General features: G+C 34.7%; 1 protein-coding gene and 1 pseudogene across 1 annotated transcript; one reads left to right on the top strand and one right to left on the bottom strand.

Annotated features, from left to right (window-relative positions):
- The first annotated feature begins 2,994 nt into the window (after window positions 1-2,994).
- LOC145107064 (uncharacterized) lies at window positions 2,995-3,880 on the top strand. Its single transcript, XM_079043942.1, has 2 exons — window positions 2,995-3,706; window positions 3,798-3,880. Exons 1-2 carry the CDS (start codon window positions 2,995-2,997, stop codon window positions 3,878-3,880), a joined length of 795 nt encoding a protein of 264 aa, XP_078900068.1.
- Window positions 3,881-13,389: 9,509 nt separating this feature from the next.
- Window positions 13,390-17,797, bottom strand: LOC145169497 (pescadillo homolog; annotated as a pseudogene).
- Window positions 17,798-19,790: the final 1,993 nt, after the last annotated feature.

Here is a 19,790-nt window from a genome sequence, read left to right as displayed (position 1 = left end):
TGTGATAGTAGTAGTAGGGGTGAAATAGTCCCCGAGGTTCGGTTGTTAGGACCGAAGGGTAGTCAGCACCCCAGAATGGCTCGACATGGGTAGGTCAGCGCCCCAGAATGGCTTGACACGGGTAGGACGGCACCCCAGAATGGCCGCATGGGTAGGTCGGCACCCCAGAATGGCCGTACGGGTAGGTCGGCACCCCAGAATGGCCGTACCGGGTAGGTCAGGCACCCCAGAAATGCCTGGCAGTATGTATGCTATATGATTGTATGGTATGTGGACGATGGGGGAACTCACTAAGCTTTGTACTTACAGTTTACAGTTTTGTTTCAGGTACCTCTTCAGCGAAGGGGAAGGAGCTGGCGCGGTAGCGGCACATCATACACACACGCATTGGTTTTTCCGCATTATGAGATGTTCTGGGATTGTACTCTGACATTATTATTATTTTCATGATTTGGTTTTCAGACACGAGATATATTTTTATGAAATGATATGATCGAATGGTGTTTTATTACAAATGTTTTACAAATCAATTAATCAAAAAGGAAAATTTTGGACGTGAAAATTGGGATGTTACATCGTGTTTTCTCAATTTTCTTCTCCATCTGATTTCTTATATTTTATCTTTCAAATAGATTTTGTTGATTTGTGAAAGTCCCCAAAACTAATTTCTGAATCATGATATAGATGATACCCAAAATCGGTTTTGTTGACTTCTGATTTCTGTTATCAGCCCCATTTAATCAACTTGAACTTTTCAATTTTCTGTTTCTGTTTTTTTATATATACGAATTTAACTTTGTCTCATATATTGAGTGTAGGTAATTGAGTAATTGAAAAAGAAATATAAATCTTTTTGGAAGCAGATAGCAACTTGGCAACAGCCTAGTGAGCCTACAAATTGATGAATCAGGTGTTCTTTTTCCATTGCTCTATCTAATAATCTTATATTATCATTGTCTTCCATTGCTTTGTTTAAATAAAAATCCACATATAATAACCAATAGATAATAATGCTTCCTAGAAAACATCTATCCGGAAGTCAAAAAAGGAAAAAGAAACAAAAAATAGAACAAGATGAACAGACTCAAAAGGGATTCATGGATAAATTTATAAAAAAATAGATAATCCCAATGCTTCAATTCAACATGAAAATATTACAAGTGATAATGAAAATAGCCACAATGATAATGAAATTAACACTAATGAGAATGAATTTGATAATGAAAATAACGTTACTAATAAAGATGAAAATAATAATAATGAGAATGAAATTCGTAATGAAAATATAGTTACCAATAAGGATGAAAATAACACTAATACGAATGAAATTGATAATAAAGCCACTAATGAGAATGAACATAACACTAACGAGAATAAAATTCCTAATGAAAGTAATGCCACTAATGAAGATGAAAATAACACTAATGAGAATGAAATTAGTAATGAAAATAATGTTAGTAGTGAAAATGATACGAATGAAAATGGCCATCAATTTGTTCCTCCTTTAAATATTTATGATCCAAGTAATTGGGATAATATTGACAATAAATTAAGGGAAATTTTAGTTGAAAAAGGACCAATTAGAGAATCAAATCTTGTGTTTCCTAAAGATAGTTTATCTAGACATTTTTCTTATGGTGCTTATACTAGAAAGCTAGGTAATGGTGAAACAAGCGATCGAAAATGGTTAATTTATTCTAAACAAGTAGATATAATTTATTGTTTTTGTTGTAAATTCTTTAAACCTATTAATAATAATAATAATCAAATTTCTTTGGCAAATAATGGATTTAATAATTGGAAACACCTTTATGAAAGACTTGATGAACATGAAAATAGTGCTCAACATATTTTATGTGTGCGATCTTGGAATGAGCTAAGAGTAAGATTGGGTAAGAATGAAACAATTGATAAGGACTTACAACAAATATATATATAAAAGAAAAAGAACGTTGGAGACAAGTTTTAATAAGAATAATTGTTGCCGTGAAATATTTATCCAAATATAATTTAGCTTTTCGAGGATCTAACGAGAAACTTAATCAAGATAATAACGGTAATTTTTTAGGAGTAATTCAAATGATGACACAATTTGATAGTGTAATGCAAGATCATGTTAAAGGCATAGAAAATCATGAAACCCATAATCATTATTTAGGGCACAATATCCAAAATGAACTAATTTCTATTTTAGCTCACGACGTTAGAAATTCTATAATTAAAATTATTAAAGAAGCAAAATATTTAATGTGATTCTTGATTGTACCCCCGATGTAAGTCACCAAGAACAAATGACTCTAGTTATTCGATGTGTGAACATATCTAGTAACAAAATAAAAGTTGAAGAATACTTTTTAGAATTTTTGAAGGTAGATGATACGTCTGGTTTAGGACTATTTAACGAATTATTATATGCAATTAAATCAATCGGTCTTAATATTGATGACATAAGAGGGCAAGGTTATGATAATGGTTCTAACATGAAAGGGAAACACCAAGGGGTTCAAAAACGATTACTTGAAATTAATCCAAGAGCGTTGTATATGTCATGTGCTTGCCATAGTCTTAATCTTACAGTTAGTGATATGACTCATTCATGTGAAAAAACTATTTCTTTTTTTTGGAGTTGTGCAACGCATATTTGTACTATTTTCGAGTTCTACTAAAAGATGGAACATACTACTTGAAAATGTTCACAATTTAACTGAAAAATGTTTATCTAATACACGTTGGGAAAGTAGAATTAAAAGTGTCAAAGCTTTTAGGTTTCAAGCTCCTAAAATAAGGCAAGGTTTAATTGAATTAGGTAAATCATGCAATGATGCTAAATCAAAAAGTGAAGCAGAAAGTTTAGTTGGTGCCATAGAAAGTTATGAATTTTTACTTGGTATGGTAATTTGGTATGATATTTTATTTGCTATTAATATGGTAAGTAAAAAATTGCAAACTAAATCTATGTGTATTGATGCCACCATTAATCAATTAAAAAGTATAATGTCGTTCTTTGAGAAATATAGAAATGAAGGATTTTCACCTAGTTTAGATAACGCTAAAGCCATATCAATTGATATGGATGTTGAACCTACATTTCGAATAAGACGTCAAGTTACTAGAAAAATGCAATTTGATGAGATTGATAATGCACAAGAATTACAGTCAGCCGAAGAATCGTTTAGAATTGAATATTTTATGGTTGTTGTTGATATGGCAATTGTTTCATTAAAGAGTAGATTTGAACAATTAACTATTTTTGAAAATATTTTTGAATTTTTATATAATTCAAAAAAGTTAAAGTCATTGGATGACATTGAACTTAAAAAAAGTTGTACTAATTTCACAAAACAATTTTCTCATAATAACTTGTGTGATGTAGATTCAAATGATTTGTTTTCCGAACTTCAAGTGTTACAAATGACTTTGACAAACGTTTTTATGTCCGCTGTTGAAATTCTTGAGTTCGTTAAAACTGAAGATTGTTATCCACATGTTTTCATTGCATATCGAATATTATTAACTATACCTGTTACTGTAGCATCAGCAGAAAGAAGTTTTTCAAAATTAAAATTATTAAAAAGTTATTTGAGATCATCTATGTCAAAGGAAAGATTGAATGGTTTGGCTATGTTATGTATCGAAAAAGATATGTTGGATAAAATTGATCTTGATACTATTTATAATGACTTTGCTTCTAAAAAAGCTCGTAAATGTAAATTTTTTTTGTTTTTCTTTGCTATGTTTATGTAAAAGGGTGCAAATCATGTTATAGCCTTTTTTATTTTGTTGCTTTGTATTTATAGTATTAGATTGTTTGGCTTCTGGGCCTGTCCCGAAGCTTTTTCCTTTCCATAGGTGGGGAGTCCCCAGCCTGCAGTTGTATTAATTTTTTTCTAATTAATAAAAATTTTCGGAGGTACCGCCCTCCTTTACCAAAAATAAAAATTATAAAAATTTTCGCCCCGGGCCTCAAATCGTCTTGAGACGGCCCTGCTTCACAATAGTCCACCATGATAACCAAAACTTTGGCCGCCCTCTACTCCTCATGCAACAGGGTTATAAATACCAAACACAGAAACATGTAGCAAATTGTCTATTAAAAGCCTTATTTCGCTCAAAATAGATATTTAACCAATCTAATTAGTTCTTATCTTCGAGTTTTTCCCAAATATTAGCCAACAAGTCTTATAGTATAAATTAGACCAACATGTCTTATAAATTAGGACTCGGAACCAATTGTACCGCCAAACCAATAAGACTTATCTTCCATCTTTTCTCTCGAGTAAAGTACATCATGTGCATGTCGGAGGTGATATCAGGAGAATGGTCATAAATTATGGAAAAGTGCACACATGGATGCAAAGCTCTTTATTGGATGGTGTCTTAGGCTTACCCTTTATGATATGGGTTTTTTGGGTAGAGCTTGCATATATATATATATATATATATATATATATATATATATATATATATATATATATATATATATATATATACTTGCATAGTTTTCATGTATAGGTTTTAGAGAGCTCCTATTGTATAGATTTCTAGTCTAGTTCTAGTTCTAGAGAGATAGAGAGAGTAAGAGAGAGAGAGATAGAGAGAGAGAGAGAGTAGTATAGTAAGCAAGCACATGCTTCTATATTTTTTGTACTTTCTCCAATATCTATACAAATTTGTGCTTAAACTTTAACCTGAGTCTTATCGATTATGTATTGATTCTTTAATTCTGCATTGGTCATCTTCATTGGGACCCTACATGTGGTATCAGAGCTTAATCTTGAAGGTTTAACAACTTTTCAAAATCAACGATCCTAGATAGCAATATTTTTGTGTGTAATCAACTCGAAGATTCGAATTTTTTGGTGAGTCTCTCCATTAGATATATTTGCTTTCAATTTCAAATTTGTTGATCCAATTATCTTTTTAATTCAAAATCTATCGAAATCTCTCGGAATCGTGTTCTTGAAATCGTTTTTGATCATTTTGATTCCATTGGATATATTTGCTTTTATTTCCAAATTTTGTTGATCCAATTAATTTTCATTTTCATTGGTTAAAATCATTTTGATTCGATTTTATTAAGTTTAAGAGTACAAAATGTTGATCCGATCATTATTCGATTCATAAGCCCAATTAATTCAAATTTCTTTGGATTGTTACTGTTCATATCCTATTTTTGAGCCCAAAATCACTAATTCATTATTTTTCTTATCTAATTTTATGCCCATCACGTTCAAAGATCCATCAAGATGCTTCCCAACTCCAAGCTTTTCACACTTCACTCTTCACATTCAAGAACTCCTCTAAACACTATAATGGGGATCTAAAAAGGCACTCTTTCACTTAGGGTTTCTTGGGGGTCGTTCTCACAGGAGGTGGCTTGTAACATCCCAAACTTCAGACGTATGATTTAGGGGCTTATGTGTAATTTAAGGAGTCTACTCGGCGAGTAGGTATGCCTACTCGTCGAGTAGGAGCGGGTTTTTGCCATGTGTTAAGTGACTAACTCGCCAAGTCGGCGGCTGGACTCGACGAGTTGGTGCTGGGAAGAGAAAACCCTAGTTTTAGGGATTGCACCCTATTTAAAGGGCCTTAAGTCCTTACCTCAGCCCCCTTATCACCCCCTTGACGTCCAGAAGCAGCCCTAACCGATCCAAACCCCCATTTTGAGTGTGTGAAGGAGGGAAAGTGTGTTTTTGCAAGAAGGCTTGGAGTTTAAGAAGATCATAGAGGAGCTGGTGGATTCGATTTCTCTGCTCAGTGGCATCAGTTTGAAGGTAACAAGTCGTTACCTTGACCTTGTTGCATCTAGATCTTTTCATGGATGAGATTTGGGGCCACTTAGCATGTTTAAGATCCATTTCGGGTTTTGGGTCTAGATATGAGGGTGCAACTTCAGATCTAGACTTGTCTTGGTCCATGAAATCATAAAGTATCAACCCTTTAGCTTGTTTGTGAGCATTGTTGTCATGGACCTTCTCCCTAGATTGTATTGAGCCAAAATCACCTTGCATACACGTAAAGTTTGCACCTTTACGTGAGAAGTATGCCCTAGAAGGTTGGATCTACAATTTGGAATAATTGGTTAGCTCAGAATCGCTGGATTATGGATTGGGGCGAAGGAACTCGGCGAGTCGGGCCGCCCGACTTGGCGAGTCACATTAGGGTTACGAGTCTTGAGTTGCGATTCAACTCGGCGAGTCTGGGAGATGACTCGGCGAGTCAACGAGGGTTTCATGACTTTGTGAGTTTGGAAGAACTCGACGAGTCAGTATAGTGCACTCGGCGAGTCAGGTCAACATGGACTGTTAACCTCGGCTGTTGACTTTGACTTTGACCAAGAGTTGACCAGTTTGACTTCCAAGGGTATTCTGGTAATTGAGCACTTATAGATGTGGTTCCATCATAGTGTTAGGTGGTGGAGTTCGTGGCTGTGATCGGAGGATTTGATCTTATTCCTTCAGTTCGGAAATTGCAAGGTAGTTATCCTCACTATACTCTAGGGTCTACGGAACCAAGGCCGACCCTTTGATTTGTTATTTGAGATAGTTACTATTGTGATATGTTAGCTCGACATCCTGGTAGATAGGATGGTTATATGCTAGTATGATCAGTTAGATTTGTATCCTGGTAGATCAGATGTGGTTATGCTTAGTGACCTATAGTTTGGTCTGACTGTCTGTATGCTGGTAGGAGATTACCTGTTATATGTGCATGATTGAGCAGTAGTGGAGGGTATCCCATCCCGAGGATGATAGAGCCCTAGTATGTTGTCTTGTAGACTGTTATATGATTATCTGATATATGTGCACATGTTTGATTGATCGTATGTGGGCAATCCAACCCGATGGTTATGGGCCGAGAGTATTCCATCCCGAGGATGATTGGACTCATCGTATGTGGGTATTCCAACCCGATGGTTGTGGGCCGAGAATATTCCATCCCGAGGATGATTGGACTCATAGTAGGTTGGCATTCTAATCCGATGGTTGAGGGCCTGGGGTATTCCATCCCGATGGATGATTGGAACCATAGTAGTTGTTGCATGTGTAGGTGTGTGGGCATTCCAACCCGATAGTTATGGGCCGAGAGTATTCCATCACGAGGATGATTGGACTCGTAGTATGTTGGCATTCCAACCCGATGGTTGAGGGCCAGGGGTATTCCAACCCGATGGTTGACTGGACCCATAGTATGTTGTTCATTGCTTTACGTGTATGGTTGTGTGTATGGGTATTCTGGGGGTAACTCACTAAGCTTTCGGGCTTACAGTTTCAGTTTATTGTTTCAGGTACATCAGGAGATCATGGCAAGGCAAAGGCATGATCGTACAACTCCTCACTTTTTATGAATTTGTTTCTGGGATACTCTGATATGATACATTTTGAAAACAAGTTTTGTAATAGTTAATGGATATGTAATGTTTTTAAAAAGGTTTAAATTGGCTTGAATTTTTGGGTGTTACAAGTGTTGGGTTATGAGCATTCTAACACTCCTAAGTGTACATGCAACCCTAAATACCTTGGATCTATGTTTTCTCTATTATACATACAATTATGAACATCCAAGGTATTATCCTAATCTAGCATACAAAATAATAAATATAACAAGATAGAATACATACCTCATTGATGTAGAATGTCTTCATGAAGCTTGAGTGCCTAGTGCCCCAAGTGTGACACCTCAAATGATTCACACAACACCAAATACACTTGGAATAACTTGAGAGAAACTTGAACACTCCTTGAAATCGTCTAGCCCTCACACTCACACATTAGTGTCCGATTTCTTGAGCCATGGGATTCTTTTATATGGTGGCTATTAGGGTTACACCATGTAACTCATAACTTTACCCATTCCTTATGCTCCATGGATTTTAACCTCCATGGAGTATCCATGGGTCACCCCATGGACTTAGTCCAACATAAGGAATCTTGGATCACAAGCCCACATATATAAGAATGAATGATTTACAGAATCAACCCATATATTTAATTAGTCTCCTTTTGATCACTTAATTAATTCCAAATTAATTCTTGATCAATACTAATTAAATAACCTTATTAATATATATTAGAACTTATAATATATTAACCAACCTTAAGTGTTATTTCTCTCATTATAGTCTATCCAAATGCATGATGCCATGCAACCCAAATGGACCATGCCGGGTCGGGTCAAGTCTTACCAATTATAGTTATGGACTTAGACATTAATCCAACAGTCTCCCACTTGGATAAGTGTAAAACTATTATTGCGTATGACTTCGGGAACCGATCAGCAATCGTAGCTCTCAAAAGCTTCTGTCGAACTCTGACCTTGTCGATGAACTCTGACCTTTGTCAATGACTTGTCCATTAGATAAGGGATCATATATTCCTCCATTCTAGATATCATATGGACTGAGACATGGATTATCAATCATTCTCTCTGTCCATTTGTTGTTTCCCGATTTCCGATTCATGATGACTGACTGATTGAACAAATCAAATCAGTCCTGGCTTGGCCAAGCACTCACATGTATCATCTTTAAATCATCGAGGGGCCCACAGATATCGCTTTTATCCCGAAGGTAAAAGGAATGGATAAACTTCGACTCATATGGCTTGTTCTACTACTTGTTGAATCATACACAAAGGCACGTTTTATAACATCGAGTTACCAATGCGTTTTCGTGCAATCAATGTATAACCAACTCATAGTAACAACTCATATCTCTAGGTTTGAAGAATATAAGATATTATCGTCTCATGATCACTCGTGATAAAATCCATGAAGTGATTCAAATGAGCGCGGGTTGAATCCAATACTCAGAACTTATGAGCACTCATGAGTGTTGTAGCACTACTTTGTCGACCAACTTGGACCTCTACAAACCAACCCATGACAGTCTTGATTCATATCTACTTCCAACATATGACCGACTGTGGATGGTTTGAATAACTTAATCATTCAGGAAGAGCGACTTAGTTATTCTGGAAATCAAAACATGCAAAGTGAAACACAAGAATAAATGAATCAAATATGGTATCAAACCCTATGAATATAAATAAACACTTTTATTTATCCCATACCGATTACTCATTATTCATTGTTTCGGTTTTATCAACTTTATACTTGAATTTAAAACAATAGTTGTCCCATGCTCCAAGCATGTACACTATGTTTTCTAAACACTAGTCATGTCATACACCAAGTATGCATACTATGTTTGTCTATGATCTTTACTTTGTAAAATAGATCAATTGAACATCACTCCAATGATCCTCTTTTCACAGTCCCAAATCCTTACTGCAAATGCAAGAATTCCATATTCATGCCATTTACTGAAATCTGTTAGATTCTAAACTTATATGCATTGATCCTCTTAATGATTATGCACGAAGTCAGAAAGACTTGACAACAATCATTACAGAGCATTCCAAAGGAGATCAGCTCCTTGGAAACATCCTTCTTTCATTAAGTTTCCTAATCTTACACAGATTGAATAATTTCTAACTTTGAAACATTTCCATATTCCATTTTGACTATCACTTCTGAACAAGAGTTGCCTCTTTACAGATTATGTCAATATGGTCCTTCCAGAATTAACATTATACTTCCAACTATCCTTGAGCAACCAATCTTTGGTAAACCTTAGATTGTCCTCGACAATTGCTTAATCATTTTAGTCATATCCAATTCTAGACCTTTTCCCTTCATAATGCCCCAGGCATTTTGAAAATTTTAGAAAGGATGAATATAGCACATGTAATCGATCCTATATCCGAAGCATATGGGACACGATTCATGATGTCTCACATAAAGACTAAACCAGTCTTTTGCTATAATATTTCCATTTCAATTTGCCAAGTTCTCAAAATTCAGATTATGAAAAGGGATGCCGTAATCATAATCGAATTTTAGAACGCAAATAATGGACCCATATATAGAATTTCCTTATGTTGAGCCATTCCAACATGAAATTCATATATATATATCCTTGATTAAATACAATTAAAATCTCAATCTAAGCTTTTAGAATTGAAATGAAGTATAATTTCCTAATCATAATCGAATTTTAGAACGCAAATAATGGACCCATATATAGAATTTCCTTATGTTGAGCCATTCCAACATGAAATTCATATATATATCCTTGATTAAATACGATTAAAATCTCAATCTAAGCTTTTAGAATTGAAATGAAGTATAATTTTCTCTCCCTTAATTATAGCAAAATAACTTTTTCAACCCCTGCAACCTCACGCATAGGCTAGGACGGTGGATACCTCTAGAGAGGTTTTGCATTCTATCGGTTTACTCTTACTTGGTGGATACATTTAGATAACTTATACTTTGGAGTTTCGTGCCATACTTCATCAACTCCCAATTCCCATGAGAATCAAAGTTTTCAATGGTTGTGATATTTTTTCCTTCTATGGTTGATTTAATCTTTCAATGCTTTGCAAAATGATCATTGGTGGTTAAAATGGTTTTAAGTTTATTCATGATTTCAAAATTTTCGTTACCATTTTTAGCGTTTTTTTGGGAAAATGTTGTTAAGCATAACATATTAAAAACATAATTGTGACATGTTCAAACATAAGTATAACATAAAAGCATCTTCAAGCCTCGACCCTTATGTATAATTTGTTTGCTTTGTTATATCATATTTTCACTAATTACTTAATTAAACAAAATGATATTTATTTAAATCATCTCCATTCATTAACTATTTTTAATTTTTTTTAAGAATTTAACTAATTACCATCATCTTCACAAATATAGTATTAAACCCCTTATAATTTATTAATTTTAAACATATATAATATTTATAAAATTGAAAAGCACTTGACTATATCATTAAATAAAAATAACATATTATAGTATATAAATAAAGAGATCATGAGTGTTTTGACATACAATAACATCAACAACGTTTTCTTTTATAACTAGGGAGGAGCAAAGTAATCGACCCGGCAGGAAACGGTCCGAACCGGAACCGGCTCGGGAACCGAACTTGGTGGAAAATAGGAACCGAACCGGACCGCCGGTTCTACCGGTTCCGGTTCTTTCGGTTCCGGTTCCTACCGGTTCTTGCCGTGTCTTCAATGTTGAAACCGGTACTTGAGAAATAGCAACATATGGTTCCGGTTTTTGCCGGTTCTACCGGTTCATGGTTCCAAAAATCCACAAGAATATCGTCCCGGTCCCAGCCCGACCGGTACCGGTTGCGGTCGGTTACCCGGTACATATGCGCATCCCTATTTATAACCATAAAATAGCACAAACAAACAAAACTGAAAACGATAAATATAGCGGGTCTTTTTTTTTAAATTAAAAGATGATAAAATTATTATTAGTTATAGTTATTAGGGGTGAGCAAACCCAAACCAAGACCGAGAAACCGACGAAACCGAAACCGAAAAAACCGAAACCGAAGCAAAACCGACGGTTAGGGTTTAAATTTTTTAAAAACCGAAAAATCGGGTTCGGTTTCGATTTTTACCTAGAAACCGACCCATCCAACCCGGGAAACCGACCCATACTTAAAACCGACAAACCGCCCAAAAAAACCGACCCATCCAACCCGAGAAACCGACCCATACTTGATTGTTTTTTGGTTGTAATAGACTATTTCAGGCTATGGTTGTGACTTGTAATAGACTATTTGTTGTAAGACTCATGTTTTTTGAAGGATTTAACTTAAATTTGATGTTTTTTAAAGTATTTAACTTGTTGCTTCATTTATGAAAAATGGGTTAAAACCCAAAACCCACGGGTTTAAACCCAGAACCCATGAATATATGGGTTGAACCCAAGAAACCGAAAAACCGCCCAAACCGACCTCAGAATCCGAGAAACCGAACCGACCAGAAACCGATCCTATTGGGTTCTTAAAATCAGAAACCGACCATTTATGGGTTGGGTTGGGTTTGGGTCCAAAACCGACCCAAACCGACCCATGCACACCCCTAATAGTTATACAATAAAAACATCATGTGATAATTACGAATTTAATATTTAACATTGGAGATTAAAACGATAAAAACTAATTAATCAAAAAATAATAAAACTTTAAATGTTAAATAAAATAAGGGAATAAAATGGAACATTGTTAAATAAAATGACTTAATTGTATCAAACATTAAGCTTAAAAAAACATTCAGTGAAATGTAAAATGTAAGGTTTTGCGTTATTAAAGGACCGCACCCTGCAGTGGCCGACATGTAGCACTTGTTCCCGACGGGAACACCGTATAGGCTAGGACGTTGCCCACACTAAATGGAACCACGTTGCATTCTCCTTTTTTTTTTCTTCTCTTTTGACAACGATTACTTTTTGAAAAGAAAACATAATACCTTCTATAAGGCCATCAGGTATGCATACCACAAAGCCTTTCGTGGTCTAGGTGGCAACGACCACTAACCACGAACACCATCATGGTGTTTAGTGGTTGATAGTGGTCGTGGTAAATTGTGGTGTATACCATGGATCACCACATCCAATTGCATTCTCTCTCTCTCTCTCTCTATATCTCTCTAACTTTCTCTTCTCTCTCTACAATAAAATATATATATTTTATTTAAAAATAAAAAAAATAAGAATTGTATTGTGGTAGATATCCCATGGTTAGTGGTGGGTATTGTGGTGATGATGTGACACTCACCACTATAATGATTAGTGGTGGGTATAACGGACGGTCAAATACCCATAAACTTTAATAATTTTTTTCACACCACCCTCTCTTATTTTCTCTCTTATTAACCTCTAAAATGAATTTTCAAAATTCCTCAATTTTCACAACGCCGCTATCATCATGTAACCAACCTCATCTTCCTAGCACAACCATAACCACAACCACACTCAATTTTCAAACAAAATTTCAATCTATCTAATACTCTTTTTTCACCATTGTCGTTGTACTTTTTATTGTATTTTTTTTATTTAATGAAATAATGTAACTATCTTAAGAATTATTTTTATTATTTGTATTAAATTAAAATAATGAAAGATGAAAAACGAATATAATATAGGTTGAAAGAAAGCAATGAGGGTGAAAATGATATGGCAATGACAAACATAGAAAGGAAGAAAAGAAAAGAAGAGGTTTAACAATAGCCTAAAGAGGTTGATATTATTAACCAAAAAACATTTCACTCCAACGGTATAAGAGCTCCCTTATACTATTGGAGATAGTTATGTGAAAAAAATAATCATATCACATGGGTTCACATTCTTTTAAAATTATAAGTTTTTCTAATTCTAAGATGTTAAACATAATATGTGAAAAACATAAACACAAATTAATACTCACAGAGAACAAATTCACTGTCATACCATATGTGATTTAGTAAGAATATCATCAGATCCAGAAACAAACCAAATTTTGAGAAAAAAATCCACCGTTATAAAAACAAGTAAAAAAAAGCCTATACCTACAAAATTTAATTCATTGCTTTGATTATAAAAACGCAGGGAAGGACCTTGAATCTCTAAATCAGCTTCAGTCAGATGTTGTTTTCTTGGAGTTTTAAATATTTTTCTTCCTTGTCTTGAGAGTATCCACACTTGCCTTTTTCCTTTCTTGCGAAATCTGGACACAAAGAAACACAAATTAAATAAACAAAACATATTATGGGCTTCTTGATAAAAAAAATAGATAAATACAAAGTAAGGTAAACTAACCTTCATGGCTTCATAAAGTCTCCTCTTTTTACGTGACATGGCAACCTTTGACATGTTGTCATTATCATCAGCAAACTGCTGCAGATTTTCATCATCTTCCGTTTCTTCATCATCAACATTCTTATTCTTCTTCTTGCTCTCTTTAGGTGTAGTGGGTGCATGTTGTGTTGTCCCTTCCAGTTCCTTTTTTAGTTCCTGATGATACTCCTCTTGAAGCATCGCCATCTGCATCCCCAAGGGGTAAAATCGTCATTTTACACAGGTAGGTTCAACACAACACCAACTCATAGACTAAGGAGCTGATTCTTTTCTTACTTAATGGGCTTATTGGGGGGTAAGCACACTAAATATAATGAAGATCGTAAATAAGCTTTCTGGGATGCAAGGGCATAATGGTCATTTGCCGATCAAGAAAAGATACAAAATTTTATCATTATTCATCAATCATTGGAATGTAAGGCGTAATGAAACAGGGAGCAAGAAGAAAGAAAGATTCTTTTGGGGACCAAATCCGAGAGGACGACCAAAGCACAAGGACCAAAAATGTAAATTTGTAAAGCAGGAGGGAAGGAGAGTAACCTTTCTTTTTCTTTCCGCGGCTTCTTTGGCTTTAGTGCGATCAATGATGCCTTCAGCAAGTAGATTTTGGGCATTATTAAGATCATCTTGTTCGCCACCTGGCATTGGGAGGATCTCTTTTCTAGCAGCAGCTTGATGCCTTTTAATGGTCTTTGCATACTCGGGTACATACCCTTCTACTTCATTGTCAACAAATGGAGACAAATGTGGTGGAAGAACCCTGATTTACACACAATAACAATGTTAACAACTATTATCATCTTTTGGTCCCTGGGTATCGTTTATTATTTCAATTTTAGTCCTTATTTGAGTTTTTTGAAACATTTTTTGGTCTAGGTTCCAAGAAAAATGACTATACTTTTAGGACCAAAATTGCATAAATCAACTATACTTAGGCCGAAAATAGTCATTTTACATGAAACAGGGACCAAAAATGTTACAAGAACCTGAAATAAGAACCAAAACTGAAAGAAAAATTTGTGGGACCAAATTGCAAAAATCAGCTTTACTCAAGGACCAAGAATGTCCGTTTTACTTTGAACAAGGAACAAAAACGTTTCAAGAACCTCAAATAAGGACTAAATTTGTAAAAGAACACTTTTTGGGACAAGAATTGCAAAAATCAGCTATAGTCTGGGACCAAAGATAATCATTTTACTTGGAAAAAAGGGACCAAAAATGTATAAGAAAATATTTTGGGACCTTATTTGCAAAAATCAGATATACTCTACTCTGGGACCGAAAATAGTCATTTTACTTTGAACAATGAACAAAAACATTACAAGAATCTCAAATAAGAACTAGAATTGTTAAAGAACACTTTTTGGGACCAAAATTGCAAAAATCAGCCATAATTTAGGACCAAAGATGGTCATTTAGTGTGAAAAGGTACCAAAAACATTACAAGAACCTCAAATAAGGTCTAAAATTGTGATAGAAAACTTTTGAGGACCAAATATGCAAAAATCAGCTATACTTAAGGACAAAAAATTATACTCTATTAAAAATTAATGTTAAAAAGTGGTGTTCATTGAACTTACTTCCCAACAATATACTCTTCGGTTGGTAGTATAATTCGTGCATTTATGCAATCAAAGACCCATTGTGGCTGTATATAATCTCTGGTGACTTTGACTTGGCCTATCAACAATCTACAAAAATAAAACACCAGAATAATATTAATTAGTAAGAAATATATAAAAGAATTTTTTATAATAAAATAATAAAATACCTGATAATTAATGCTCTGGTTAGATTCCTCAAATGGAGCTCCATCTCCCTCCCATGAAACCACACCACCAAATGCCGTAATCACAAAAAGCAATGATTCTCTTGGAACCTGTAAAACAAATAGACACTCACTTTAACAAGATGAAAGAAGCTTGAAGGTGAAGCATTTATTAATTTTTTTTTTTTTAAAAAAACATCGACTTTATTTACCTCACGACTCAAGAAGAATGTCATGTTTTTGAAAAGGGTTTTACATGCTCTTGTTTCTTTATCATCTTCATTCTCATCACCAGCATTTTCAACATACCTTGTCAAAGCATATAAATCTGCACAAATTTTTAAAAAGTTAATTTACCTTATGATATCTAGTAATAATTAATCTATCATGTGATAGAAAATTCATACCTGAAGCTGAAGATTTCAGTCGAGGATCAAGGATAGGTGGATATTTCAAATTAATCGAATTGTAGAGTTTAAAATTAACAAAACCAAGGAGATTCTGCATATTTTAATCAATTTATATGTAAGTAAGAGTTAAAACAAAAAGATAATATTCATAAGAAAGGTAGAAGCTTGATCATTATCACAAACCTCATATAATTCCAAGAATGTAAGCATGATCTTGTAATCTACATCTTGAGGCATTACTTGTTGTAGTGCATGAGGTGTCAACCATGTGATTTTTTGCCCTTCAACCTCTGCCTAAAAGGGGCAAATTGGTAAATTTACATTCTATATAACATCAAATTTAATAATTTATATATGTGATGATTTCTATACCTGGTAATATATGCCTTTCACAGATATGAAAGCCTTTCGCAATTTATGTGTGCGAGAGACATATGCTTGCCACTCAAGACTCAACCTAAAGAAATTAAAAAGATATAAACCATTAAGATATAAAATTAGATATTCAAAATATGGGAACACATTACACATATATACCCTCTACAGTTATGGATTCTTTCTACTTGAATGTTTTCCCTTTCTATAGCAGGTAATGCAGCAAAAAGATGCACCATGGTGAGTCCATCATCCAAAACTCTTAATGCATCAATGAATGTTGGATACCTGAAGTCAAATTTGTAAAAAGTTAGGACTTAATTGGGAAAGTCTCCTTTTGACTTTTGCTATCAAGTCTTTCTTTCTGCATTTAGTGCAAAAGAAAAACCAATATATAGCTATATAGCTTACTGGATTAAGTAATGTCCTCATTGAGTCAAAAGGAAAATGCAACAAAAAGTGTTTTATAAGTTAGATATATAGTCACACTAACCTCTCAAGGATAGGCCTATCAAGTGTGTAAGAAGGCTTGCGTGTCGACACGCATTCAACAAGATTTTTGTTCTTCTTAGACATTGCTTTCTTTTTCTTTTTCTCATATGTCCTAGTCTCACGAAACTTGACAAGAAGTGGCTCATGTTTAAGACCCAAAATATCTTTCATGTGATAATAGGTATGGTGGTTTCCCTTCACTTTTTTCTTCGGGTCTCGAGGAAAAACTTTTTTGAAGATACATAATTTCCTATTGAATCATAAACAACCAAAACATTTGGATTATTAGAGTGAGTATACATAATTGAAAATATAGAACCTCTTATGAATTGAATACGTACCAAATATTTAACTATCAAATACACAACACAAGAGAGTAACTATTCAAATCCACACTATTACATGTTTTGCTTTTTAAATCAATAAGACCCTTGATCATGGTAGTAAATGACATCAAATTAGGGTTATGGACTTCTTATCACTCCAAACTAGGGTTCTGAACCTCTTATCTCAAAAACGCTCATTGAAGATAAATCAATACATTTAACAATAAAAACTTATTCAAATTCTTCATTCTAGATCCTCATTCAAAACACTCAATATGAATATACATTTAACTACGTCGATTGCAAATTCAAACATTGAGCTTTTGTGCTTCTTATCTCACCTCATACACATCTATATGTCTACAACATACGCCAAGTAGATTCAAAGCAAATTAATACCTGAACACGGAAAGACTGACTTGCAGGTCCTTAACAGCTTGCGACCTAGTGATGTATCTGGCGGCGTTCCCTTCCTTCTTCTTCCCCTGCAAACCATAAGTAAAAAACGCAACATAAAAACGATATTCTTCCGTGTAGGGAATTACTTGTAAGTTTCGTTTGAAACTTACTGGAGGCCTGTAATGTTTAGGCATGGCTGCTAGCAGTCACGAATCTGCTTCTAGGAAAGATGGTGAGGTACGGTGCTCCGGTGAAAGGTGACTCAGCGAGTTGAAATCCTTTCTCTGGAGAGGGAAAGGGAGGCTGTGGGTGGCCGAAGTTCGGCGACGAAGAAAGGGAGGCGTATGTTCTTCGATCGTGAAACTATATATCTTACGGTTTTCGCATTAAAAAAGTATTATACTACTACATTAAGGTAATGTCGGTGTTACCATATTTACCTCCCCTCAACTTTCAGAAATATACTTTCCACCCCTTGTCTTCTTTTAACTTTCAAGAATGATATTTTTTATTCCTATATTTCGCAAAATGTTATTTTAAGTCCTTCTATTTTGAACCTTTTAAAATATCAGTTTCAACCCTTTTATTTTCGAACGTTTTATATTTAACCCAAAAAATTACTTGTTTTTGTATGTATGTCTCGGTATAAATTTGAGTTTGTCTACGTTTCGATGTAACATTTTAACGTTTTCATGTTTATATTATGTATGCTTCTTACGTATGAATCATATCACATATAACATGTTTGATTATTTGAACTTCCGTTCGTTAACTTTAAAATAATCTTACTTATTTTTATGTGTGTTGATATAAAATATAATTTCTTTATATTTTCGTAAATATTTTTATGTACTTTACTACGTATGAATTTGGTCATATGTAATTCATTTTTATTCAACGGTATATATTGGAGTTAGTCAATGGTATCGGTTTTGTATATTTATCTTCTAACAAATATAATGATATCTAACTTTTATTAATATAATCGTCAAAATTCAACTTATAAAATGGATTTGGGCAATCTTTAAAATTCAACTTATAAAATGGACTTAGGCAGCCACAATACGCTGTGGGCAACTTTGCATTTATTATTTAATTTAGACTAAATTACAGAACTAGCCCCTATTGTTTGGTCAAATTTGAAGTTTCGATTTTATTTTCATAAAATTTATACATTTCATCGCTGTGGTTTTCAAATATTACGATTTTGTTTTTTTGTCTATGTAAAATAATTATACTACCCTTATATATGAATGAATTTGGACCCACCACCCCACCCCCACATCGTTCTTATCCTTCACAACAGGCCCGACCCAATAGGGGGGGCAGGTTGGGCAATGGCCCAGGGCCCCAAAATTTGTATAGGGCCCATTTAAGAAGTCTGTTATAGCAAATAGAAATAGTCCGGTATGTGTTTTCTGAAACATTGAGGCCCATATAGAGTTCCATTAGGTAATCAGAAAAAAAAAATTGGCGCCTGATTTCTCGGTAGCTTCTCGTACGCACGTTGATTCGTTCAAGCCTAAAGCGGGACTCTTCAGTTTTCAATGCCAATTGCTATCGTCCTTGAACCTTGATTCTTGAACTGTCCCCTCGACCCCTTGTATCTTCCACAGTCCCGCACTCCCGCTCCCGATATTGAAGGAAAACGAGATTACGAGAACAACTGATTTCTGAAATCGATTCCATCCAGACTTTCCAGTAATCGATTGAGCAATAAGGAAGCAATAACATCTGATCAGGTAAGAATAAGCAATTGATTTTTACTTTTTTTTTACTGATTTTCAGATTTCTTAGAGTGATAGAGATTTATCAATTTTCTAGATTTCGTGTGTAGCACCTGGTTCTTGGTACGTATTCTTTTTATTAATTCTTTAAATATTTTGCATTTTGGCCTTGGACTCGGCGAGTTGAAGGACCAACTCGCCGAGTAGAAGCGAGAAGGGACGCGAGACTTAAGTGATGAACTCGGCGAGTCGGGTCCCGGACTCGGCGAGTAGGTGCTGTTCGGACCAAAAACCCTAATCCGAGGGTTTGCACCCTATTTAAGCAATGATATGACGGCCATATTGTCCCTTATGCTCCCAAAACACTTCTCATTGAAACCCTAGCCGTTTGTGCATTGTTGAGGCCATTTTTGGTGTTCTTGTGTGGTTGTAAAGCTTGGAAGGAAGAAAGGAGCTTGGAACCTGAGTTGGGGACAGTAGATCCAGAGATTTTACTTCATTTTCAGCAGCTTCAAGGTATAATGCCCCTGTCTTGACTCATCTATGTGTTATTCATCTTTAACTTGGGATTTCTTTGGATTGTTAA

This window comes from Lactuca virosa, chromosome 4 (assembly GCF_052849685.1).
Source record: "Lactuca virosa cultivar CGN04683 chromosome 4, Lactuca_virosa_CGN04683_v6, whole genome shotgun sequence".
Classification (NCBI taxonomy): Eukaryota; Viridiplantae; Streptophyta; class Magnoliopsida; order Asterales; family Asteraceae; genus Lactuca; species Lactuca virosa.
Note: the sequence above shows the minus strand (reverse complement) of the source record. Positions and strands in the feature narration are given on the sequence as shown.